This window comes from Anopheles maculipalpis, chromosome 2RL (genome assembly GCF_943734695.1).
Source record: "Anopheles maculipalpis chromosome 2RL, idAnoMacuDA_375_x, whole genome shotgun sequence".
NCBI lineage: Eukaryota > Metazoa > Arthropoda > Insecta > Diptera > Culicidae > Anopheles > Anopheles maculipalpis.
This window is the reverse complement of record NC_064871.1, coordinates 6,355,762-6,383,710: the sequence shown is the minus strand read 5'-3', so window position 1 is coordinate 6,383,710 and position 27,949 is coordinate 6,355,762. Positions and strand designations below refer to the sequence as shown.

The window sequence follows — 27,949 nt, the reverse complement described above, 5'->3', positions numbered from 1 at the left end:
TATTATCCTCAGACCGAAAAAAAAAAAACACCTGTGTTCCGGCTTTTTCCCTATCTGGTTCTGATTTGTTCTTTTCCCACTACCATATTCTATCGTTCGTTCACGGATAAGTGTGTATGTTTCTGTGTTTTTGTTTATCAATTATTTTACTTAAGTGTCTGTCTGTTTGTGTGTTTTGTTTCGTTTATTTATTTGTGTAGTTTTCTGTTCATTCCTCCTTTTTTTTTTTTGTTGCTTCATTATTAATTTCTTTCATTTTCACTAACTGAGGGACAATTCTAAGAATTGGGTATCGCTTATCTAGAGTTATTACATTACGTTGCCTAGATTGTTGTGTATTTTGTGTGAATTTTTGTTTGTTTGTATCATTTTCTTTCATTAGTTTTGTTGTTGTTGTGGTTGTGTTTCAGTGTAAGTGTGTGAAAGTGTTTGGTTGTTTTTATTGTGTTATCAACTGTTGTTTTCTTATGTGTTTAGCTCATTTTTTTGTATTTCTTTTTCTATCCTCCTGCTTCCTGTCTCCCTTCCTGCATTTTACTCCTCTGTTAGATAATGTTTCTAATGTGTTATTACTAGTTTACGGATTTCTTTTCCACCTTATAGCTTCATTCAAAAACTCGTCCTTGCCAGCAGCACTTGACTCCTTTTCCGTGCAAGTTCTTCCCGTGCACTTGGGAGCTAAATAATTTATCCGACACCACATAATTGCGTGTATGTGTGCGTGTGTACATATTCGTTATTCTGCATGTTATTCTTCCTTAATAAATGCTACAATTTATCTTTTTTTGTTTTGAATCTTCTTGTTCTTTCTCTCTCTCTCATCTAAGAATTTTGCCACACGAACATCACCGTCTTCTGTCGCTGTGCTTCTTCTCTCAACGGAGCCCAAGATAGATGTGTGTAGTGAGGGGTTTGGTGAAGTAAGAAGGATATGCATTATAACGCAAAGATCATTTAACAATGAAAAGTTTTCAAAACACATTTGGTGATTCGATGATTGTGAAGACTAGATGATGAAATCGATTTGCACGTAACAAGACTAAACCTAAGACTCAAAACAGAGTAATGTAAACTAAAGCTTTTCCTTTGAGATGCGCCTTTCAGAGAGGACACATCGCGAGCAAACTCCTAACAACACTCGTTTTGGGGGAGATGTACAAAATCTAAACGTAGCTAGCCTTCCCTCCTGCCAAGCATAGAAACGGGAGCCCGAGCTTCAGGAAGATGCCTAGCATAAGGATGAGTGTGTGGTTTGTGTGTGTGTGTGTGTTTTACCCTTGTTTTGATTTTAGCTACGCTGCGCTGATTTACTTAAAGTGTATTCATGATGAGTTGGTTAATGGTAGTGATACGATGGTGCGTACACGATGTATGATAATAGTGATAATTGATACTACGCAATGGATAAGAATGATAAGATGAAGACGGGTGGTATTGATTGATTGTATGAGGGTATGGGTTATTCGGTCTTTAGCTCTGGTTTGAAGGGTTTTGCCTTGGTCATGATTCACACAATTCCGCTTAATTCGTATTTAAATTGCACACCGTTTTCGATCGTTCCCCCATTTTGTCGTGCCGTCGATTTCCATCGGAACACGTGGGAACGACGGTTGAACTTTTGTCGCTGTGAAATTGCACAATTGCGATTAATAACAATGTGGGTTTTTGGGTGAGTGTCTTTTTGGAACAAAAAGAACTCACTTTTGCTACACCGGGAATTGGAAATTCTCCCACTTTCTCTCACACGATAACATGTCTGGATCACAATGAGTTACTGGGATACAATGTCCTGTACGTCTAACGTTTAGCTAACGATTGCAAAATCAATGCAGTACGAACTGATACACAATCTGAAAGTCGTCCACATCATACAGCACGAGCAGGACAAACAGGACGAAGCATAGCTCGAGTGCGGTGAATAGCAGAAAACATCGCCGTCATGCATTCGTGTCCGCCTGGCGCGGCTGTCTCAGTACGCACTGCCCCTTTTCGCACAGACTAATCGTCTTCAGTAGATTATTACCGGTCGAACTGCGACCCCCACCGAGCCCGTTCCGATTTGGCCCACCGGGCATAACATTGCCACCGCCCGTGTAGTCGTGATGATTGTGCATTACGTTGCCACCGGAAGATTTGTAATTGTTGTTGTACGTGCCGATAATGTGATTTCCACCACCAGTTCCAGCGCCTCCATTTCCTCCATTGCTGATGCCGCCGCTTCCACCACTACCACCACCAGACCCATGTCCGTGGTTATGTCCACCAGCACTACCACTACCGGTCCCCGAGTGGCCTCCTGAACCGCCGAGTGGATTGTAGTTGTTGTAGCCATCATACAAGCTGTAATGGTCGTGATAGCCATGGCCGGCATTCGGATCCATCAGCTGATTGCCGTCGATGAAGTTAAGCGACTCGAACAGCGTCGGGAAGGCGTAAAATATGATGAACATGATGGCGTACAGAACGAACTGCAGCGTCACACACGTCCAGATGAGGTTGATCTGAAAAAAGAGAAACGAGCCTTCAGAACTCCTCGGAACAAGGCAGTCTTCATCCCATGCTTGACACTTACCTTACTCTTACGGCTATGTTTCGTTACGTTCACAAATGGTACAAATGCTAGCGTGAGTGCTATACCGGTCAGCAGGCCCGCAATCAGCCCGGTAAAGTTCTGCTGCAGTGGCAGTGTCCCCAGCCCGAACAGGGTGCAGCCGAGGATAAGCAATTTGATCATAGCTATGTGTGGTTTCTTCAAGCTCTTCCAATGGCACAGTACGAGCTGTAGCATCAGTGACGCCAGCACGCCCGCAATCGACGGCAGAGGTCCCACCTGAACGAATAAAACAGCAACATTTTGCATTAGAGTCCTTGACGTGTGAGTGAGTGGAGGGAGACGGTTACCTCCGCCTTATACGGCACAAAGATCGCACTCGTCAGATTGCCCGCAATGCCCGATCCAATGTACAGGATGGCCGTCCGCATCGGTCCTATCAGACGTTCCAGGTCGGCCAGCAGCAGATGCTGGAAGGCAACGCTAATGATCAGATGGATGAGACCGGCGTGCAGTAGCAGCGACGTAAAGAGCCGATAGAACTGGTCCGGATAGTCAATGGCAATGAAGTGAAACATGCCACAAACATCGTTCAAGCACGAGACCTGTAAAATACGGAATAGGAATAAGTGAAGTGCACGTGTTCCGAAGCTTCAACCGGAAGCGCAACACCACCAACCTGCGAACATAGGGATGCCTCCTCGTGAAAGTACCCGTGAACGAAATCACAGTATTCTCTGGTCGTGATGCGACACTCGCCGTACACACCGATGCAGCACGGATGGCCAATCACCTCGCACACCATATGTTCGGCTGTGTGGTCCTTGAAGCGGAACCGCTGCGATAGCTGGTTGTTCTTCCGACAGATAGGCCACTTGGTGATGTCGTCCGGCCACTCGTGCGGTGCAATGGAAGCCGGTGCATCGCAGTACTTTGGATCGAGCCCACAAACACTGCCCGAGATGCGTCCTCCGGGTCCCGATTCACCGGGAGACCATTTTTTCCATGTTGCGATCGTTTTCTGGAATTGAGTGGAATAGAGAGAGTTAGAGTGAGTGAGTGAGTGAGTGAGAGAGAGAGTGAGAGTGAGAGTGAGTGAGAGAGAGAGAGAGAGAGAGAGAGAGAGAATTGTAGAAATTAGTGTTGGGAAAAGCGAATCCCAATCCTTACAACGATTCAAATCTCAGAATCCGAATCCGAATCGGTGTTCCGTCAACCACCAGGCGTCCAAATCGAATCCTTATAGAATCCAAATCGGATCGAAAAATTCAATTAGGATCCAATCCGATTCGAATCTTCCGAATCTCGAATCTGCCAAAACTACTAGAAATCTGACATTTGTAAACAGAATTGTTTGCGAGATTATTACCGATGGCCAACCACGAATGGAGCAGTCCGCTTGAGAGCTCTGTACACAGCCAGAATCGTCGTTCCGTATGCAGCAAGCCGTTTCCCGCTCGTGCTTACGCGTCCGGGACACCACGTCCAGAATCTTTGTATCGCGTCTCATACAGGCACCGTACTTGGCGCCTAGATGTATCAGGTCAGCACTGCGCAAACCGATCCAAATGTTTCGCGGTTCTTGATGATGTACCTGGAAGTGGAAATGATGCTTTTTAGTGATAAAGCCCTTTGACTAACCTTTCGGTGTGTGTGAGTGTGGTACCTGTTGCAAGCTTAAACTTGTCACGAGAACCTGTGCCGAGCGGTACTCCATGCCCAAACCGATCGGTCCGAAACCGTAGCAGATGAGCGATAGGATCATCACCACGATCTGCACCGTGTTGATCCAGTAGGTAAAGAAGGGCCGGTAGTCGTACCGTTCGTCGAGCAGATTGGGTCGTAACAATTTGACCCGATTGCGGACCGGTCGCAGCGAGTTGTCCAACACACCGTCTAAGATGTGGGATGAGATTCGTTGTCCATAGATGCCACTGCTGGCTGGCTGTCCTCCTTGATCTTGGTTTTGTTGTTGCACCAGGACCGCCGCCTGTCCTTGCTGACCTCCTGCCTGGACAGCTTGCTGCTGTTGTTGTTGCTGTTGTTGCTGCTGCTGCTGCTGGTGATGCAGTTCCGCTGACTTGGTTCTCCAACCATTTATTATCCCACTGCCCGTCGCACGATCTCCATCCGATACGAACAACTGCCGGGAGTTGTCATGCGCCATCAGTCCACCCTGCTGGATGCGGTCTTGCTGTCCAATTCCGACCGGACCCACCGCCGTCGGTGTATCGAAAAACGCTTCACCGTCCTGTATCGGAGCGAGCCCATCACAGTGTACCTCCGAACCATCCGCTCCATCCAACCCGGTAAGCTCCACGTGTGCCGGTGCAAAACTTCGCGACCACTGTTTGTGCGTCCGGAGTCGCCTTCGGGTGATGCTTTGCACGATGAAGTTAAGTCCACTGCAGATAACGGCCGGTACGGATGGTTTGCGTTCGGCGCGTATCAGATACACATCACCCTGCTGATCCTGGGCAGAGGCGTAGTGTGGGTTGGCACGCTGCCGTCTACTCAGTTCCGTTTCCCGCTCGTCCTGACTTTGTGCCGGAAGAATGTCGGGTCGGTCGGAGGGTGCTAGAGATGCGGCTTGATGACCATGGTTTGGACCATGGTGTCCATGATGGTGATGTTCGTTGGCATGGTAATGGTGCGGATGATGCATACCCGGCACATTACCGTGCATCGCATGTCCATCACGATCGTAATCCTCACGCAATGAGCCAAACCGCCGGCAGGCGAAGCGACGCTGCCGATCATCCCATTTCGTACGCTCGTACTCCTCGTCCTGGATCGGTACGCCGAAGAATTTGGCCGTTTCGCGTCGCAAGTATTCCTTGACGCGCTGTTTGCAGGATAGGTTCGACTGAGGAATGCGGAGCAGCTGAGCGTTACTGCTGCGCTGGAGCGTAGAAGCCGGCGAATCGTTCAGCGATCCTCCGTGCGCCTGGAGGGCGTGTGCCGGCATGGCGTAGGGTACGATGGCGGGTGAGGATATCACTTGCTGGGCGGGCATTATGATCGGTGGTTGTGGCATTATCTGCTGTGGTGAGGGCGACGGTTGTACTTGCTGCGGCTGGGGCTGAAGCTGCTCTGCTGGGACGTTCTGTTGCTGTGGACTGGTCAGTTGCGGTTGTTGCGGTGGTATTGATTGTTGTGCTGTGGATGGCGGTTGTGCTAGCGGGACCAGGGTGGGCGTCGCACTTGTCGGTTGTTGCTGTTGCTGACACGGAGATGGACCCGCTTGGGATGTGTATTGCTGCTGTTGCTGTTGGAGCAACAACGATCGACTACTGCTGGCACTGAGCAGATTCTCCATCGAGGGCGTCTCGACTCGATTCGACTGTACAAACTGATGTTTGCTAGCATTCCGGGGAATCGTGGCGCCAGTGTCGCGGTCCAGTGTTCCAGTGCCTTCGTTCAGATTATCGTACGTTTGCGAGTGCTGTGATTGTGCTGTTGCAATGCCTTGAACTGATGGAATGTGCAGTGAAGAGGACGGGGGTTGGTTTTGCTGTGCCTGGCTGTACTGAGACGTCGTCAGATGGTGCTGCTGTTGCTGTGGATGAGGTGAAGCTGAGCCCGGCCCTACCGATACCAATGTCATACTAGCGCCCGCCAGCTGTTGCGGTGAGGTGAGTGAAGCGGGACTGGCCGGCACCGAATGACAGCTGTTCGCATCGGATGGTCCAATCGGTTGCGGACTAATCGGTCCGGTCGTTTGCGTTGTCTGATGTACACCGGTCGTCCGCCGGAGTGTGTTACAGTGCAGACAAGACGCACTACCACCAGAAGATCCACCGTTCGGTTCACTCATCACGCTCACTGGTGTCGATACGCGATAGCTACCCCGTGGCTGTTCCAAAAATTCTGCGCTCGACGTCCGGGACATTCGGTAGCTGTTAGTGGTGCTGCTGCTACTCATACCGTTACCTGTACCATTCGTACTGGACGAACCTTGCGTCGAATGGCGACTGCTGCTTCGCGACACATGCCCACTGGCGGACGTAGCGTGGGGCAGGGTGGAAGTATTGTGCGATGGCCCACTACCGAGGGAAGACGACGGGCACTTGGGAGGTCGAACACGGGCTGGCGGTGTATTGATGCTGCTGCTACTGCTGGCGGCAATGTTGCCTGTGGTGCTGTTGCTGATGCTACCGTAAAGGTGGTCGGGTGTTTCGAAACCCTTCGGGGGCGATATGGTGGTGGGATCGGCTGGGACAGTAACATTCGTACCGTTCCCACCACCACTAGCACCACCGCCCGAACCACCTCCACTCTTGACACGAAAACCGTACGGAAGTGTACTGGTGGCGTACGCGTACTGATGCGGATGGTGGGCATGTGACGAAGAATGGCCGGCCCGCTGCTGTCCCTGATGCCCCAGCAGAGCACTCATGAGTGCTTGGGTCTTTGCGTTGGTAGAACCGGCACCACCCAACGGTGGATAGGGTGGTTCCTGGGGTGGCGGTGTCGGCACGTAACGCTTGATCGGTGTGTGCACGTTCGAGCCGAGGTAGCCGTAGGTGTCGGCACCGAGAAAGTGTGCCGGCGGCGGTATGTACCGGTCGCACTGCGGCGAAATGTCCCGATAGTTCTCCGTCAAGCTGTGCCGGTATCTGCAAAGAAATGGGAACACGAAAGCCAAATTGCATTAGTTGTTGGTGCGCTAGCGGCAAGGGGTTACGTGAGGAAGGTTGGGGGTTCTTAATTTAATGAGCTGCCTTCTAACTGTGCTGAGTGCCACGAGAGTAGTGAACCCAAATGAAGCATACTAATCATAAGGCGTCGGTATGGTCGAAATTCTAAGCTTCAGTTATTTCTGTTCAGTTCAGTTTTCTCAAGAGAGCGAGGAAGATGCGAGCTTTTGCTATTCTTGGACACTTAGTTTCCGCTCAAGTTAGTACCTGGTGGCTTGAATAAAGGATGCTAATCCGGCACGGAAATGTACTTAATAGCTGATACTGCTCTCGGACGCTACATCAATCGATTCTAGTTTCGGGGGGCAATTAATTCCAATAACCGACAATGCCACCGGTCTTCAAATGGCAGGACCGGAGTTCAAATCCCATCCGGGGCGTTGCCCCATAGTGAGTACTGATTAGCTCCAACTACATGGTATCAGCAAGTCTAGTAAGCCATTCGATGGCCGGCATGACCTAGTAGTAGGTCGTTAAGCCAAGAAGAGGAAGAACCCAACAATCACACGTGAAAAACGTATGCCATTACTTTACCTGATGTTCGAGGGGCTCGCTGTCCGTCGCTGAATCGTGCCATAATGTCGGCTGTCGGTGTAGTGATGGCTGACCGGTGCTGGACCCGGCGCTGGCAGTCCCATCACGTAGTGGTCATTACTCGGCGCCGGCGACGGAGGCTGCAGGCAGCTAGTGCTGAGCGGATCATCTAACGCACCGAACCGGTCCGTGCCGGTGGTACCGTGTCGGTCTATCAGCAACCCACCGGCAACTCCTCCTCGAAGATGTTGCTGCTGCTGTTGTTGTTGTTGCTGCTGCTGCTGTGCTTGCGACTGTATTGGGTGTTGTTCGATGTAGCTGCGATGGGCCGAATGTCCACTGCCGATCGAAATCGTGTCGGCCATTTCGTGATAATTGACGGCCGAGGGGGGTAGTGTTAGGGGTGGTTGTTGCTGTTGTTGCTGTTGCTGCTGCGAACCGTACTGACTGTGGCCGTACGATGCCCGCCGGCCAGAACTTGCCGAACGAAGCGTTCCACCGGAGGATCCCGCGTACCATGCCGGAACGTTCGATAGGTGATGTTGTTGCGAAGGTTGGGATTGGTGCTGTTGTTGTTGTTGTTGTTGTTGCTGTTGCAGGAGCTTCACATGATGGGACTGCTGCGATTGGTGTGCATGGTTACGATGGTGCGATTGCTGTTGGGATTGGTTGTGATGGTGCGTCAGCTCTTTGGATAGTTGCGGATGAGAGGAGGACGAGGAGGAAGAGGGCATGTGATGTTGGATGCCGGCATGGCCGTACTCTGCACCGTCCTCCATCGGGTAGGACGTCCCGCTGGTGGAGGTGTTCACTTGCCCGGCGTCCACCGGGTCCCGCTATAGGGGCGTCGTACGTCTCGCCGCACTCGGTCTTTCCGCCGCCGTCTTTCGCTGTGGCATTGTAGTGCGTTTCGCTCCCGTGCGAATCCTTCCACCTTGAAGGCTTTTTTTTAGCTGGTTGGGGCTTGGTTGGCTGCTTAGCGAATGGTTCGACGTTCCGTCCTGCTTTGTCTGCGAGGTTGTAATGGCGCGAGCGGACCTGCCTTGTGTGTTTCGCGTGCCAATTCACGGTTGAGGGTGTTTTATGTTTGTCTAAGCTCGCTGCTTGCCTTTCAGTCCTCCCAGGTGTAGGGTTGTGCCTTTGTTTGCAACCCTTACTTAAAGTTGGGTGTTTTTTTTTTTGTAATCCCCACCGAAAGGAATAAGGCGCTCTGTGGAAGTGAAGCGCGTCCACAGAGAAAATCAATCCACCAATACCACTACTCTGCTAGCATCACAAGCAAGGGGTTGCTAATAATCGGCGGCTGCTTTGATGTATCCGACACTCTACCGTTGTACGAGGGTGCACTATCCGGTGCTGCCGTCGTCAATATGACACCTTGTTGACGTGTTGTCGGTGGAGCGACGACGACGACGCCTTTCGTGTCAACTGGGAGTGAAGCCGTCGATGTTGCCTCGCTATCGCCCCATAAAATGTGGTATGCACCACATCTTGAACCACTCTAGACAGACATACACACACAGGTAAACACTGAAATTATGCTTCAAACCACACACTACACTAGTATCTGCTTTAAATGATAGAAACAAACTCCGTCACAAGAAGGAATCATTTCCAGCGAACGCGAATAGCACTTGCGAGGACCATTATCCATGCACCGTAAGCCGCCAACTCTCCGAACGGATAATTCATCCTATCGTAAAGTCCAGCACGGCTACGGTTCCGGATGGATAAAAATATCCTTCAGTCTGCCACTGACGGTGGATCACACAACGCACCATTTAACTTGGTGGATTAACACAAAGAGTGAGAAAGAGAGCGCTCCTAAACGTCCTCTTCGATGATTGCTTCGGTTGCACAAAGAAAACGCTGCTTGAGTAAACATCAAAGTAGTCCCTTTCGGTGGTCAACCTGGATCGTCCCCACCAACTTCACAGCAGCATGACGTCGACGGTAATAAACGGACCGTGTGGAGTTGTTGCTGTATTTTTTTTTCGTCGAAAATTAATTCTTTTACGACTTCATTTCGGTAGGGTAACGGTTTTTGAATGCGGCAACGAATAATGCGGGCGTACACTCATGTCTCACCCTATGTGTGGAAAGGATGTTGGGCAGCTCACACACCTGCAACAACCCTGATTGGCAACACTAAATTACACCACATACACATATATCCCTGTGCTGGCTGTTGTGTGTTTTTGTTCTTCATCTCTATTTTGGTTGTTGGTGTGTTGTGTGTGTGTGTGTGTATGCTTCGTTTCTGGTCGCGGGAGGTTTTCATCCCCAAATGATGACCGACTGATTTTACACACATACACACACGCTGCGTTCCAACCTGCTCGTCAGCACTTCTTCACACACAGCTGCATTCCTGTGTGTACACGACCACTAGCTTAGAGAGACCTTGCACGTGACACACATGAACACAGCAAACACACATACAGACACACACACACACACAGAGACACTTGATTAATCCTTTATTCAGTACTGGAAGTACGTCAGCTTCGAAAAACTTGGATGGTGACGACGAGCATGGGGTGGACGACTGATGCTTTTGCACAATTACTGCTGCTGCTATTGTTGCTGTTGTTGTTGCTGCTTGTTTATTTTTGTAGTGGTGCTTTCTTTTTTGCTCCTATATCTCGCATTCTCACACACTCTCCACAGCACGTTACTGCTAAATTACTTCCACTGCGTGTGGCCTGTGCACTTGACGCATATGGGCAAAAAAGGGGAGAATAGGAAGTGGGGAAGGTTACTGGAGACTGTTACTTAAAACAATACCGATCGGTCGCAAATCTTCTATTGAATAATTGGCAAATTCTAGCATGGCGAACGGGAAATCCCGGACCCGAAGGCATTTGCAATTTGATGATTAGAATCGATCCAATGCTGATGACCTTATTCTTCACGGCGAATGCTTGCGCTACCGCCCTAGCGAAAAAGGGGCTATCAAAGCAGGCGTTTGAAAGGAAGATTTTCACAATGGGGGAATCGTGAGGGATGAGGGGTAGGAGGCGGTGAAGTAGCGACACGAAAGCTTCCGGAAAGAAAATCGCCCTAAACCAGTGAACACCACTTTTTTCCACCCCGTATTTTTGCGTCTGGATGATGGGTGGAAATCAGGTCTCCCTTTCACCACTTCCTCATCAACCCAATCTCGCCGCTCCCTCCCCGCTCACTTTGAAGAAACAGGGTGAAGAGATTTGGTGACGTTTTAGAACGGAACGATGGAAGATTTGGCTGTGCTGATTAGTGCTGGCACCATGGCGAAATCCGCAATCTCGGGTGTGCCACTCTCATTGTGCGATTGTTTTGACCGTGAACACCGTACACGAATACACAACACTTTCACAGGGAAAATCGCCAACCCCTAGGTCACAGATTTCACTTCCTCGGGGTGGCGTGTACGTGTAAGCGCCAATGCTCTGCTTTTTTTCCACTGCACTAAACGGACCCACACGGAACTTGGTTGGAAAATTCTTTCAAACAGCAAACAATAGCACAACAACAATCGGGGATAACAAAACAGATGACGAATTTCGGGTTACGGGTCTTTTTCTTGACGACTTTTCCGGGGCGCGATTTGAGGGAAATTTTTTGGCTCCCTGTTCACCCGTGGCGCTATTCCGACTGCAAAGCCTTCAACGTCACTTGATTTTTCCTTTGCCCCGTTCGACATGGGGAAACACTTCACTGGTTCACACAGACACGCACACAGCGAAGTGCTTTAGTACTTCAAACGGTGGAACGGTCCTTGTTCCGCTGCCGGGTTTCATGCCCGATGGTTCAAAATGGTGTGCGCCGTTGGGAATGCGCGTAATACGTGCTCTGTCTCTATCGCACGCACACAAACAAACGCACACCCTTTCGACGTTGTGTTTTTCTCGTTCGCTTGTGGACAAGTAATGCTTTACGGTGTTGGTGTGTACCTGCTATATTCAGGCAGTATGGTGGAATTGGATGGGAAAAAAGAAAGTTTTTCCACGAAAACCATTGGCAAGAAGGAAGGCTTTGATGATTTGTATTGATAACGACACAATTATTTTATTGTATAATTTGCGTGTGTAATTTAAAGGCAAAGTAAAACATATATTTATTTAAATTTAAACAATTTTAAATAATTTTCCTGTTACTTTATATCGTTCGGAAGTGTATGTGTTCGAACAAAAACAAAACCATCTGTACGGTGACGGCGCTCTGTGTGTGCGTGCACGTGTGTGTGTTTTAACCACAGGAAAGGTGTGTTTTCAACCACACGCACACACACACACACACATACATAAACACACTCGAGTGCTTCATCCCCTAGTAACAGTGATTTGCGCTTTGGCCTATAAATTCGCCATTGTCAAAGTAACACTACGCCACCTGCGAAACGCAAACACTGACAGGCCACCACCACCACCACTACGAGCAGCAGAGGCACAACTCAACTCTCCCTTTTCATACGAAAAGCTTCGCGTGCGTCTGTATTGGTGTGGCATGTTGCTGCGGTGCAGATGGGGCTGGGTGTGGATTGTTTTCAAATGATTCTCATCTCATGAACCACATGGAAGGGAATGGAGGAAGTGGAGGGTGGAGGAAGGGGTTGGAGGAGAAAGAGAAAGAGAAGATATCAAATGAAAAGCTTACCAAGCAAGCTTTCCAGATTGTTTTTCTAGTCCACTGAACTGAACGTTGACAGGACTGTAGGTCGATGGAGACGCCTAGTCGTTGTAGCTTGCTGTGGAAATGTTTGACAGCTGTTTGTTTACATGCTCTTGGGCTTTCAGGTTGAGAATCGGAGATACTTTGGTAGAGCTTTAAGGAGGATTCTGGAAAGGTGCTTTCTTTCATGAAAGAAAATAAGCTTAAGTAAAAGTTTGCCAAACAAAAATACAAGTTCTGCTTCCGTTTGATGCACTAAAGATGGCGTTTTTGAGTGTTTATATTATTAAAATTGGAGGCAAATTTATTTGGTAATTGTTTGTTAAAGCAATAAAGTTTTTGGAATGATTTTAAATTTGTGTTCATATTTCAAACTCAAGACTCAATAGTTGTTTATGTATTTTTAAATATTTTATGTATATTTCAAATAGGGCAATAATACAATAAAATGGATTGTTTCGCATACGTCAGCTTGTGTATTTTACGGTGCGACTTTTATCCGATACACTAGCAACCGTTAAACGAAACCAATCTGCCACCACGAACAGAGCAATATAGGAAACGCGAAACTTTAGCAATAATAACCTTTGCCAAGTGTAAATCAAATCGGAAAAGTTGGAAAACCGTAACTTTCTGCGCACATTACCACGATAGTTTCACGATGGTGGACGACTCTTTGGCCACTCCAGCTCAGGGGTTCCGGTGGGCTTAGCGAGCTGCCGGCTAGAAACGGAACAGCGCGTTGATGATAAAGGAACAGGTCAGCCGGGTGACATCTAATGGAATCCGAGTTCGATGCAGCTGTCATTGGCTGGCTGGCTGGCTGGTGTATGGTTTTGTTTTCCGCTTTCAACACGCAATCCACAGACTTCCCCCATTCCAGCATCAATCGGATGGGGCGAAAGTTTCAAGCACAGCACAGACGACATCGGAGATATTACCAACTCGGTACTCGGGCTAATAGTTTCGAGTGCCGTACGTACCACCGATCAGCGAGAGATGGTCGTATAATAGTGATAATAATAATAACGATATCAATCCTTTGCCGAGAGAGAGAGAGAGAGAGAGAGAGAGAGAGAATAAAAAGAAGGCAGGGAAGCAGGGTCATGAAATTTCAGTTTTCGAACAAAACTCGCTGGCGAAACGAAAGATTTCCTAAAGAAACTTTCACCCGATACGGGGTAGAATAGGAGTTTGGGTTGCTGAAGGTGCTCGCTGCTGGTGACAAAAAACTTTGCTAGAAGATCTGGCTCCCCGAAATAGTGAGTGTCCCGGTCGATTGAAGCTAACAGAACGATTGTAATAGTATTACGTTGCGCTGGCTTTAATTACCAGCCCTGACAACCGTTGCACGCGATGCGGTTGCACGGGTACGGGCGTTTTGGTGGGTTTAAACTTTATAACAACATCCAAACTTTGCCGATCCGACCCTGATGGTGTCGTGGTGTTCGAGTCGATGGTGGATGTCAATGACCGGGCTCAGCGCGGAGCACTGTTAGTAGCTAGCTGAAGCTGGCGGTCGTCTAAACAGAGCGGAAAGCTTGCAAATATGAAGGGCAACGATGTGCAGTTGGCCAAATTTATAATCATTAGCAACTGGTTAGCAGGTTTGGCCGAAATTGGCGAAAAACAACTTTGCGAACATTGGCCGTTTACACGCTGAACCTGCTGCTCGGACTCGTATTTTATCAATTTAAACCGGCTTCGATGGGATTACGGTGCATTATCGTGGCGGCAAATGAGGATTACGGAATCTCTTGAATCGTCCAGAATCTGGTCTCAACCCTTTTTTACACTTGAAGCTTCAACCGTGCCAACGGTCCTTTGCACGCGTGCTTTGGTGCGTTTGTCGAGAGGATCCGTAAAGCGGTTCGGCTTTCGGTGTTGTTCACACAACAAGCGATGTACATAAATATTTATCAATGGCTTCGTCCAAGGCCATGAATGGGTTAAATGAGGAAACTTAATGTTATCCTCCCTCCCCACCTGGTGCAACGGTTTACTCTTGCAGCTTCGAGAGACGCAACAGCAACAGCTTCGCAAGGCTCCGAGCACACCGGACAGCAGTACTGCTTGGTAAAGTTGCGCCGTGAAGTGCTAAAGAGAGGAGATTATCATCTTTCGGCGTCTTTTCGTCCGGCGTACTCGCACTGCTAGCGACCGAGCGCGATAGAAGGATGGGCAAGTTCTTCATGAACACAAGTGACGCTTGTTGCCCTGCTGTTGCCATCGTTGTTACGCTGGTAGGCGAAGGATTAGGATCGGGGGCGGGATATTTTTCAAGTTTCAAGCTCCACGCTCTGCTCTCGATGCCGAGGGTCGGCGGATGCAGAGTTGTTCGTCGTGCTGCACGCAGATTAAGCCTCGAATGAATTGATGGAGAAGATGTATTTAAACAAGCGCTGGAGCGCGTTTGGTACAGGACTAATGAAAGTGTTTCTTTCTTAAGTAAAGGAAGGTGGATTATGTGCTTTACACTTTTTTTTGGTGGGGGATAATTTGAATGTCTAGCGCTGCTTGCATTTATTTGACAATAGTTAATACAACACGTGTTGTATTAACTTATTTTCATATTCAATTGTAAAAATAAGTTAATACAACACGGATATAGCGATCTAGGAATTGGAATTTGGAAAGTCTAGCCCAATGTCTATTGAGTAATAAGCTCGCGTTGTAGACGTAGACATACTGTCTGTTCTTATAGTTGTCCTACATGTGTTGAAAGTTTTTGGATTCCTTAGAAAAACTCTGGTACAGCATTTCAATAATGCCCTGCTTTACCTGTTGTTATTACCTACCTAATCCAAGATCGGCTTAGATATCGCTTACAAGCTTCTGTCCAAGAACTTAAACTGCAGGATAATACTTTTAACAAACGATTCCTCAGCATTTAAGAAACTGCTTTATTTGTAAGAAAATGTCTTGAAATTCCAACAGGACTCGGTCAGGACTGGGAAAAAATAACAAAAACGTAGGTTGCAACATCTTTGTGGTTCCAATTTTTGCATGCGTGATGAGTTAATCGAACACTTAACTGTAAGGCCACAATGAGTCACACAATGCAACGCGACGAAGACAAAGCGATGGCTTTCCGAAAGACTTATCTTTGAAAGGGCTCTTCTCGGAAACATAGTATGAGTTGTGAGAGGAAATTTTAGATGTTATAAGTTTTACGAACTAGTTAAAGACACAATGCCATTACATTCATCGAGGCATAAAATGCAATGGTAATTGTAACTTTTAGTATCCAGAATCAGAAATAGATTTTTTAGCAATTGGTTAAAGACGCAACAATAGGACGAAATATTCATAGTTTTCTGGAAGGTAACAATTCGAACATTTGCTCAAGCTTTATCATCAATTGTTTATCACTCACGCAGCAGATGAAGAATAACTTCAAAAATATTTCAAAAATTGTCGGCCTTATTCTTATTCTATCCCTCGATCTTAAAAAAAATCCCTCGGTGGCTCTTAGGCAGCTGAAGAGCTTTTCAACACATTGATCATCACCTTTCTGAAAGATTCATTGTTTCATCATCTAACCTGTGTTAGGACTAGCTTAGTCCTTATTTAACAACAGTATTAACTTCTTTGGGTGGATTGTCCGGTGTAAGAGGCATTACGTTATCATCTCATCGTTTAAACCAGTAGAAAGGATGCTAATGATCCTAATATCTATTTTAAAAACTACTTTCGATACAATTTAACCATTCTTCATAGTAATAGCATCGCCTTTTTGCTATTGGAGTATTAGAAAGCCACTCAACAAAATATTGTGATGAGAATTAAATTGCTACAGCAATAAGCTTGCTGCAAAATCTCATCCACTCCGTAAAAAGTAATATTCTAGCAATTGAATGACAACAATTCAACTAATGCACAATTCATTGTACGAAATAGAATTCCATTTTCCAGGTACACTAGAAATTTTGTTCCACTGGCAATTGAATTCCCTTGCCGCCGTTGCCCACCTGTTCAAACTAGTTCGCAAAACGCTAACCCGTTTCCGAGCAAGAAGTTAACAGCAAAACGGTGCACACTAAAGGGGGGTTAGCACTTTCATCGCACACATTTCATCATTTCATCAGCTCATCATAACGAAGATTGAAATCGTGAACTCAAATCCAACCGCGTTTTCACCGACTGTGCTACCGATCGTTCTCGTGTGCTTATGACACGGAAGAAATTGAATTGTCAATGGGGGGTGGGGGTTTGATATTTGTTGACCATTTTCCCCCTCCGATCGTTTTGCGCGTTCGGGGTTGAAAGTTGAAATGAAAGAAATGTGAATGCTTTTTCGTAGCAGGGCCCCGAGAAATGTCGAACGTCGTGAGTTGCATCCGGTTGTTTCCGGGGCTTGCTTGCTTGTGTCTGTCTTTCTAAACTTCACCCGTGGGATGTCAATTTCGAAGATGAGCTTTCGGGCAAACGGGTTTCATACTCTTCCCTGCCCGGTGGGGAAGCTGTCTTCGGGGGGGAAAAAGAAGAGAAAGGTGTTAAAAATTCACCTTCGATTCTCGGGTGTGAGTGCAAATAGTGATTCCCAGCGATGGGAAATACCGCCTTAGTAGCAGAACGGAATTTATGTCGTACTTGCAGCAAAGCATCGCTCTTGCCGCTGGGGGAAAATCGGTTAGAAATAATATTCTACAAAATATTGCGGAAGCGACCGCGGTGCGATCGTTCGTACGGCTGCCGTGCCATGATCGCATAAGTTCGTTTGCTTGTTCGATGTCAGTCGGAAAATTCGGTTTCGGTACAAGCTTCCCATTTGCTATTCTGGGCGTAACAAGGAACAGGATTGGGAAGGTGAGGTAAATAAGTATTTCAGTGTGTTTGCCCTGAGCGTTTGCCATCAGCAGTTTCTGGCTTCAGCTTCTCGGCACAGTTGGCACTCGGGCTACGGGTCCAGTGAGTGTACGCGCGCGCCGGCAAATGACAAATAAGTAAAGCATTGCGGATGACAGTGGCAGTTTTCCGCTGATGCCGGCACTAGCTGTCAAGCAGGGTGCAGTGCTTCGGGAAGTCACAGGAGCGCACTTCCTAAATTCGCCTTGAAATGGTGTGATTTTTACTACGACGCGAGGAGCGGTGGCAGGATGTGGGTACATTTTCTTGGGATTGCGAATTTCACTGTGGCAGTAGGAAACGAAGCTCGCCGACTTACGTTTGTGTGCTGCACTCCGGAAAAGGATTGGTTACAGCATACACCAGACGCACTCACACACAAAAGCTCTTGCAAACACTTGCCACAGTCAGTGGTTTTGAAAGAGTATTATTGGGAGATTGCGGAGAAAAATGAGATTGCGGTGTCGGGTCATGATGATGTCAAGCATGTGTCTTTTTAACGCAATTTCGAGCTGTTTTAGGGCGCAGCTGGAGAGTTGATAGTCCGGTAAATTATTTTTAAAACGATATTTTGTACGGGAAAAAATGATTATTTTTCCGATAAGGCTGTAATAGAAACTATAAATTAGTAATAAATTCTCGATCCTATCCTCTCGAATAAATCGTAAGACTCTAGGGGAGTTCGGTGCAACGGCGTTCGAAAGCCGGATCCAAAAAAGCCGGATGCATTCGTTTTTCGTGGTTAGACACTGTATCTATATTGCGGTGATAGATCGAACTAGCTTTTGTGTTCTTTGTGTCCTTTTCGGTAGAGTGAAATCTACTTTCAGTAGTGGTTTTGCTGGCCCAAGCGACAACCTTGTTAGGGTTGAAAAATAAGGAGCCGGCAAAAAGGCTCAAGGGAATTTTTAAAAATTGCATACCTTTAGGCGCAAAGCTTTGTTAATATTTTACTCCAGAAAGTATGCATTCAGCAAGGTTCAATAAAATGACTCCTTCTTTTCTAGTAAGCTTGTTTCGTGACCTTAACAAGAATTGCCATCTGGACATCGATTCCGTTTTTCGCTGGTTACTTGCTCCTCCTAAGCAAGAACTGGCGTGGTAAAATAAAGTACCCATTTTTCCTGCAAGATTTCAATTTCAACATCCGGAAAATGCCGCTCCCAGCACCGTCATTCGTTCCCTCCAACTCGAGTGGCAAATAGCGCTACAAACGGCAGACAAAAGCAGGCGACAATTTCGTTACCACGGATACACACGACCAGGGCACTCTCAATAGATAGCAGCAGTGTGCTGCAGAGTGTCTTTGGTCGATTTTGATGGAATTTTCGTGCCCTCGGGGTGCTTAGAAGAAGCGACAGTATTGAAAGGAATAGGGGAAAAAAATTCCGTTTTCCACCCACCACACGCGCACGGAATCGAATGTCACCCGTTATAATGGGATATTCGATGAGTGCGGTAGTTGCCCGCCGGGTACAACCGTACTTTGACACCGTGTGCCCGTAAGCTTCGAGCGCCCGTCCAGGGTCGAACGGGGTGGGTGAAAATTGTGTTATATTTCATCCCTTTTAGATGGCCACGGTGCCCTTTGGCAGGCACGTGAATCATCGACAATCGAGGTTCGATGTTCGGTCGGTATTGCACCGTGCTGACTGATATGGCTGCTTATTTTAATAAGTAATTGAAATCCCTGCCGGGCGCGATCAGCAAAACACCGGTAGAATCATGAGGAGTGACGCGTACGCGAGAATGTTCTCGCTACCTACGCCAGTGAAAAGATCTAAGACCAGAGTGAGTACAAGAAAAGACACTTAATTGAATTCAGCATCGGGCCGTCGTAAATATCGATAATTGCGAGCCGCGCCTGTGAGTCGGTGGAAATTTCATTAGACCAACAAAGGCGGCAAATGTGCACGATGGAGAAGACGTTCGGTGCTAATTTTGAGGCCTTCCTTCTATCGGGTCCAATAATGAGAACGCAAGCTGTCGTACATAGTGAGCAGCTGTTGCTTCAGAAAAACTCATTTCCAACGTCACGACAGCATTTCGAGCGTAAGAAACGTTTCCTGTCCGGCCGGGACGCTTTGAACGGAGGCTTTTAATAGCCACCATTGCCATTTTCGATGGGTTCGTAAATGAGCATCCGGAAGTGAAATAGTCCTCGGTGTTTTTTTTACTACTATTTCGTCCCTAAAAGCATGTGCCGTGCCTAATTAATTGTGCAACTTTTTTGCGCCAATATTGGGACACTTTTGGTACGGCGCAATGTGTGATTGCAAAAGGCCTCCAAAAAACCAGAGGATGAATTACCCGAAAAAAAGGCGGCGCTTGCTTCACACTGGTGAGAAATACTTTGGCCTAGCTTTAAGAGTTCCGGCATGATCATCAACCAACGTTCGGTAACCGCTCACATAAGAAATTGCCACTTCCTTGCGCTAATCGCAACTTCCATCCGGTGAAGCTAAAACTAGCGCCCGCTCAAACACCGCGCCCGATATTAATCCGTCCGGAAGCACTCGGGTTAGCATCATAAATCAAACAACGAACCAACGGCCATCACTCTGCCCACATCCGAACCCATTAGTGCGCCAGGGAGGAACTTCCGGTTTCCGGGTGGTGGGGCTAAAGTCGTCCGGAACGATACGCCGTTTTTCTGTTTTGTTTTCGTCCCCTAGTTTGAGACGGAAAGGGGGACCATTGTTTCAAGAAGAAGCGAAAACGGTACACGTGAGACAGGAATTATGAGAAAGTTTTCTACCCTCCCTCCGTTTTCGGCTGCGAAAATGTCATCATTTGTCTCGGCAACGCGTACCAAAAGTTGATGATGCGAACACTGTACGAGTGCCGGACGTCATCTTCCTTTCTTCTTCCGATTCCTTTTTATTTTCGAACCCAAAGCTCCAGCCCTCATTCGTTCAATTTCTTCATAGCAGAGGATGTGACACGCACGTTACTCAGGTTCGAGTTACATCCGGGGAGGGAAAGTATCTGCGTGTGTGCGTGTAGAATTGGCAAGCAGAAGCTTCCGGCTGGGAGGGCTTTCTGGTAACTTTTGCCATTCTCCTTTGCCACCCAAAAATTAGGTGGTGCGTGCAGATGTGGCACACGAGAATGGCTTTGATGGAAGCAATGGTTCATATCGTTGTGGCTTGGCTTGATGACATTTTGAGTGGAGAGATACAGAGAAAGCGCGAAATAGAGATAGGGAAAAGTTTTGATTCATAGCAAAAGGACGATCTTTACGACCGTATAAATGCATTTTTAATTGCTTTAGTGTTTGCTATTTAATTGATTCTCTTTTAATCTGGAAATCAATTATTATTTATAGTCACTGAGAATTGTAATAACTCTCCGAATCAGTCTTAACACAGAGGAGACAAATTATACAGTGAAATAAATTAATCCGCCTAAATGTATGCAATTTGGAAAACTAATTTACGGAAGACTGTAAATGAGTGCAACGCATAAGCTTATGTTTTAACAATCGGTCTAAAACATTCATTTTTTAGTAATACTAGTCTCCACACGGGAGTGCAAATCCCATCTTCGGATTGCATCCGTTCCTCCAGAGTGAGGACTGATTATTGAACTACGTGGTATAAGCAAGCCTAGTATGCCATTAGCTGGCCGGCGTAACCTATGGGTCGTTAAAACAAGAAAAAGTAGATGAAGATTATAGTAATTTCGCATTGTTTTATACACTTGGAATTGTTGAATTGTTTTAAAAATTGGGACACAGATCGAAAATAATTGTATCTCTTTCCGGCATTATTGTTGTTGACCGGGAATGTGGCCACAATGATTCAGAGATGGAGATTTTTTCGTTATGTGTTGCCTTGTTGGCAGACTAATTCAAACTGCCGATTTTTTCCTTAATAATCCTTCTGTTCTTGTGGCATTCGACGGGTTAGGTAGAGCCTTCTTTTTTCCTTCTCCATGGTGTGGCCCGTGATCTATATTTAAGTGCACATCTAATTATCGTATCCTAACTCCAACAATTGTTACGGCTATTTTGTTTTTTTTCAGCTCGTAAGGAACGTCTTCTCGTCTGCTCGTAAGGAATTTTTCATCTTGAATTTCGTACATCAAAACTTCTTACAGGCATTCCTTTCACGTAGAAGTTCGGCGAAAAGGAGTTGACGAAATCAGTTTACACTAGCCCTGGTCCAGCGGGAATATTTCTCACTACGTCATAAGACTTTCATCTATAATTCCTTTCAGTCTTTCAAAAACTAGTGGAGCAACGAATGCTGCATCCGTCGGTTCCAATTCGAAACATTGCAGCTGCAGGTGTTATGATAGATTCCAATATGTGTATTACGGTTATAACGCTTTATGATGCTACGGTTCACCATACCACGCAAGGTATGGCACATGTGAATCGTGTCTTTGATTACAAAAAAAAATCCCCGACCCGTGTACCCATTTTGGACTAACAACATGCGCTCAGTTAGCAGTTTTTATTTTGCCAGACAGATGCAAAACAGGCGCCAAAATTGAACCAACCGACCAACCTCCCGCTACTGTCACTGGGTGGGTTTAAATGTTGCGGGATAAGTATGATATATACGGGCACTCGAGCATCGGTGCCTGTCCAACCGTCTGGGTGGTGGTCGATCAAACCCCGCTTGCATGACAATCGGGAGGGCGATGGTTTTTGATACACAAAACTCCAACCCAGGTGCGTATCAGCAATGGTCACTGTGCTGTGTTTGGTACGTGCGGAAGTGTGATTCAGTGTATCGCTGATGCTGCTACTATCGCTGCCATACCGTGTGACAGAACGATCGATGCTTTTGATTGCGTGTTGAGCACGTTATTTTTTTTTCTCTCTCTCTCTCTCTCTCGCTCTCTAACAAGCCTTCTACATCATATCCAGATAGACCGTAACCGTGTGCGTATGGGGTCTACCGTTATGCTGATGAAGTAGAGATGCATGGTGATATAAATCCTTCCATTTCGGGTCGTTTTTCCCAGCTACAAATCGATCATTTTTTCTGACGTTTTGGCTTTTCTCTCTCGTGCGCTGATGCAAACGTACGGCCGTTCGTCGTGACGTCTGTGCAAAACTGTCATGTTTTATCATTATACCATCGCGGGTTTGATTGGGTTATTTATTTTTGAGGCACGCAACGCCATGCGAGTGTGTGTTGTGTTGATGCGGCCAGTCGGGTTATTTTTTTCTCTTTCATTTGATGATGGAAAACATGGTCAAATGTGGAACTCATCGAATCACCGCATACGAACCGTTGTTGCATGAGCAAGTGTTCCACTCTGTGCACGGGCTGCTTCAGGATGCTCTTTCATTTGGTCCATAAGCTAAAGGCTATATTGGCATGATCTATATTTAATGTCCTGTGTATGCCACAGATAAAGGTAGCTGGGACGATTTGTTTTTTTGTTTTTGCTTCTTGCAACCGAACTTCAAAGTAAATGCAGCTTTACACCGTACACTTGAAAGAGTTTGTGTCCTTCAAAGGGGACTTACTTTGATATTCCATCCCACCATCGGAGGGTAAAACAGTTTTTCCAGGAAAAGATTATAAAATAAAACTCCCAACTACTGCTGCTCATGATGCATTTTAGATTCGTGTAATTAAACTTCTGGTTCCATTATGTCTTCCAATAAGCATTTGCAGTAAATCCGATCTTGAAGTAAATACGTTTTCACGAACTTTGTTGCCTCTCTTCTGTGTTTTTTTTTTATTACTAGAATGGTTAAAGCTCCTTTTCTGCCAATAAAATGTCTCGCAATGGAGACGCCTGGTAGGTTGTACAGTACAGCACGAAACACATCGACACGGAAATCTCGGAATGGTCATAATACAGATGTAAACCTTCTATTATTCAAGCTGTTGGATCTCTTTTTCTTTTCACTCTTCCTCTCTCTCTCTCTCTTCTCCTTTCGGGCTAGGTGTTGGCTGGTTAGTAGTCCCCTCCCCAAGAGTGGTTAGTTTCATGTCGATCTTTGCCGGTTGTAAATGCAAATGTACGTGCATGTGCGTGTGTGTATGTGTTCATAAATATGTTTTTACGATTGCGGCTCGAGTTTTGCGTTTTTGGTATGTTTCATGCTGTCCGAAACGGTGGCCAAACAACGGAGCAACATTCAACGGAATTGGTGGAAAGCAAGAGGGAAAAATAAAAATGGTCTGGAACATTACCTAAATATGAACATAAAGTTTGATATAAAGTTTGCAAGTTTATGGCCACATGCTGCTGGTTTAGGTGCTGTTGCTGCCGATGGGTGTTAGGATTTGGCACACTGGGTACCAGTACCAGGTAGTGTTAGCTTACCCTACTACATTGCTGCGGTGTGAAATATGTATGTTACCGGTGTTTTTCCCTGTAGTTCGCACTAGAGGAGAAGCACGGAGACCGTGAGACAGAGAGTAAAAGGTGGAAAATCTGTCACGACCACCCGGTCACATATGTTGGTGTTACAACAGGCTGAAGGGGTCACGATGATGGCAACGGCTCCAACTGGAAATCCAACCTCGATATCGTGGTAACTTTTCCTTATGCTGAGGTAGTTTCGGCAAACCAACCTGCTCTTACAGAAAAAAGAAAACAATGGGAAACAGGTAGGAACCGTTAGAAACCGTTTAAAGAGAGGAGGCAGCGGAACGGCCATCGTGAAATGGTTATTTTTTTGCCACCAGCCACTAACTGGAATGCCGTTTTGTGGCGCACAGCGTGTGCTTCTCCAGGGCGTACTGAGGTAAATTCTCATCATAATTTTTCTCTCCGGTTAAAATATTTATTATTTGCATCGTTTGCGTCCGTGTATGTGTGTGCGTGACGCACGTGTCCAGAGGTGGTTTGGGGCCGTCGGATTCAGTTGCCAATAATTTTCACCGGCGAGTAAACATTTGAGCATGCTTTCACCGTAAGATGAGGTTGTATGGTGTGTGTTCGGGTTGTGGCCTTCGGTGCATCCATCGGGAAACATGACCAATTGGCGTTTATTGGAATAATTTTGTAAGTCGTATATTTGTGTAAATGGGGGAGATTTCTTGTCCAGTGGTTTGGTGTGAAGAGAGGGAAATGTAATGGGGTGGAATTGCAGTGGGAGAAGAAAGATTATTGGATCGGATATGAAACGATATCCAGCAACAATATTAATCTGCAGAACAGTAATATCCAAGCAGAAGGCAGAAGGTATGTTTATCGAAATGAGTAATGAAAACGAATGAATATGTTTCTTGAGTTGAACTTTCGTATGTTGAGTACGCCTACCGGAGAGGCATTCAATTTTAATTTTAAGCTTCTTAATATATGAATTGAAATTGATCCTGAATAGAATCTACCATAAATTCAGTAAAAAATGGAATAGTTTTATCCATTAGAAAATTAAAACGTTTTGGTAATCCTGCAGTAGAAAATGTACTTTAAAGCTTCATTTTTTAGCCAGTAAAATATTAACTCGATTCTTTCACTAATCATAAAGCTTCAAATTTTGTCATCACTTCACAAGACATACAGTTTGCTTAAAGTTTTTTTTAAACCATTGAACTTGCTCCTCAACACACAGGCAATACCTTCATTTCAACTTAATTCCAACCAGAATTCCATAACCCATTCATCTTCCACTATGGGCAAAGGTGTTTGCGTTGGTCTCCCTTAGCTGCAGGAATGTAATTTCTTCTGCGCTCATAATGCTGCACGCTTCCTGATCCGGCAAACAAGCCAGAACACAAAACAAAAATGCCGTTCAGATACACCTGCAATGCAATAAAACGTTTTGCACGTAGCAATAATCTCGCACCAAGCGCATGATCATGCATCGCGAGCAGTTGCAAAATGAGGAAACCCATTAAAAGAACGGGAAGGGAACACGGGGAATGCTGGGCAAGAGGAAGGAACCCTCTATATATTGCTTCTTCTGTTGGGGCATGTTTTCTGACTAGTGAGCCGTAGAAGATTGTACTTTTTTTCTTACTTCTACCATGGTGCCGAACCATGGTTTGTGCATTAACTGGCAATGGGGTGGTACAAGTAAGGGCAGTGTCCGTGTTGTTTTGTGGCAAAAATCATCTTTACACGTGTGCGTTTGAGACGCTTATGCTCTCACGTACATCACCGCCGGTGAAAGCTTGCCCGTATGATGCGAGCATACATATATATATTTAATGGAGAAAACGTGTCATTTTCGGGCGTTCGGATTTATGTGCCGGCATGCGGAAAGACAACGCTCGCCCTCCGCATCAAACCCGGAAAGGATGGATGGATGGTTGGATGGAGGATTCTTTAAGAACGAGAGAGAGAGAGAGCGAAATTGAAAGGGATGTGTTTGGCAGTCGCAAGTCGCGCAATAAATCAAGGTGCCAATAAATTATAAATTTCACTTCACTCTTCACATCCTCAACTGGGCTGGACCCCCCCCCCCCCCCCAGCACGCACCGGGTGGGGGTCATCCTTCATTTTCTCTGTATCGCTTTCCCGGTGAAAATGCTACGAAGCGAGCAAAAACAAATCACCATTGCAGATGGACCGAGCGAAAAAAAAAAGAACCATGGCCTGCTAAGGGGGATACATATTTATTGATAACCGTACTCCTATTTTCTCGTTCAACGTGGCGTAACGTGGTGTACGGTGGAAAATGGTAAGATAATGTTGCAACCATTCACTACGTGCCTGGCAGTAAATGACAAAACAATAAAACACATTTAATAGAAAAAAAAACTAAGGAGGGTGAGGGGATAGGAAGAAGAAGAAGAAGTGAACAGCAGACAGGGAGACGGGGAAAATAATATTTTCCTAACAGATTGTTGTGGGTTTGGTGTTTTGCCCCGTCTGCACCGGTCTTACTGTTGCGTCTAGTGTCATTTTTAGGACCGTCGAACATTTCTGGTTCCGTGACCAGGATTATCGGTTGCGGTACGAATTTGCAGCGCCTTCAATAAAGCTCAGCTTAGCAAGATTTATTGCAAGCGCTAATAAGACACTCGTTTGCTGCTCGTAAATCGGTGTGCTCTCCGATGGAAATAAAATATTACGCATAATTCGTTGAGTTATTTGAATGCTCGCTGAGTTTGATCAAGAAAGCAGCCTTCATTTCGAGTGAATTAATCCTTTTGAAAGACAAATTCCCACTCTAATCCATCGATTTTCTAGGAAATCTTGCTGTCGAACTTTCGACACCGTTCGAAACTAAATTTTCCCATCCAATTCAACGCGGAGGACTTTCACCCAGTTTTCACAACATTTTCAACTCATTTCGATATAATTAATTAAAGAAAAACAACAACAGTAAAGCGTCCGCTTATCTCTGTCACTCACCGGCAACTCTTTGAATGGACGGGGGAAAAAAACCGGTGCACTTTCCAACCGCTTCATTAAGTTTAAGTTTAAGAAGGAAAATTAGTGAAGCAATGCTGTTGCACACAATAGCGGGAAAATGGTGCAGATTTTCTTTCAATTGTCAATTGCCTCATTGTCTTGGGAAACGGGCACCGTTGTGTGTTCGATGGAAAGTTTTCCAGCGCTCGATCGGTGGTGGTGCTGTTGCTTATCTCCTGCGAAGCAATTTGTTTTGTCTCGTCTCGCTAAAGAGTGTCTTTGTTGTTGGTCGTTATTGTTGTTATTGCAACGAATTGGCAACTCTGTCTCCCATCCTGGGGAACACTTTTAATCAAGCAGCAGAAGGGGGAAAGAAAAATGTGAAACGAAGAGAACACCACTTCTTAAGCGCAGTCTCGAGAGAGGGATGTTCTCTGGCTGTGGGGCAAGAGTTGATAGGAATTGTTTTGCGTTTCCTTTGTGGTTCGTTGGAGGTTCGGGGTTTTTTTTTTTGCTGTTGTTTGGTTGCTTTTTCAATTTTTCGGTCGTTGAAGCTGAAGCTTTGCTGATCGTTTTCCGTAAACCCCGTAATGAGTTGTTCTTGCTGCCGGTCGCTTCTTTGCGCTCACTAATAATTCATTTCTGTTTTGGATTCGTTCCAACCGTTGTCTGTGGATACTGTGGACAAAGTGAAAATGTAGTAACGAGCGGAGTTAATCCTAACCTTCACCAACCGGTCTAAAGATGCACCACAATGCAGCACGGCAAGCGCGCCGAGATGATGAATAATGCAGCATGATTCAATTAGGCAAATGTGTTTGAATTTTTCCTTTCGATTTTTCTTTAACTTTTGGGCCGAGAAACCGAGTGTAGCGGCGGTTAGTGTGTGTGTGGCCAATGATGTGGTTTAATAAAGTGTATTTATTTGGTTTTACAGAACACAGATTTAACCCGTGCAATAGTGTAACGCTAGAAAATGCTGATGATAAGCATCATTGAACGCTGTTAGTGGGGAAGATGCTGCAAAACACAATCCGTGCATTGGCATCCTTTCAACAGCAAACGGGCCGGCACAGTATGATATTGGACGGAAAATAGCAAATGAGATTAGAACCGATGCACACACACACATACTCAGCTGGGCACATTCACCCAGAAAAAGGAATTGAGAATCGGAGAACCCGATTTGAATATTTCTAACTTTCCACCAAACTTTCTTCACACCAAGGGAATGGGGTGCACTCAGCTACTAAAACTATAAAAGGGTTACGGGCAGGAGTAGTCCGTATTTGGAATTTCGAATTCTGACCAGCGGAAAGCGACGTTCTAAAGCAGCGTAGGGTGTTGGGTTTTTCTCGCACCCCCAACAGTTCGGACCAGT

General features: G+C 46.1%; 1 protein-coding gene across 1 annotated transcript; it reads right to left on the bottom strand.

Moving 5' to 3' along the window:
* Window positions 1–1,746: 1,746 nt before the first annotated feature.
* Window positions 1,747–8,737, bottom strand: LOC126556644 (inactive rhomboid protein 1-like). Its single transcript, XM_050212032.1, has 7 exons — window positions 7,786–8,737; window positions 4,218–7,170; window positions 3,921–4,145; window positions 3,231–3,572; window positions 2,902–3,156; window positions 2,573–2,830; window positions 1,747–2,501 (listed from the first exon to the last, which is right to left on the bottom strand). Exons 1-7 carry the CDS (start codon window positions 8,562–8,564, stop codon window positions 1,938–1,940), a joined length of 5,376 nt encoding a protein of 1,791 aa, XP_050067989.1. The 5' UTR covers window positions 8,565–8,737; the 3' UTR covers window positions 1,747–1,937.
* Window positions 8,738–27,949: the final 19,212 nt, after the last annotated feature.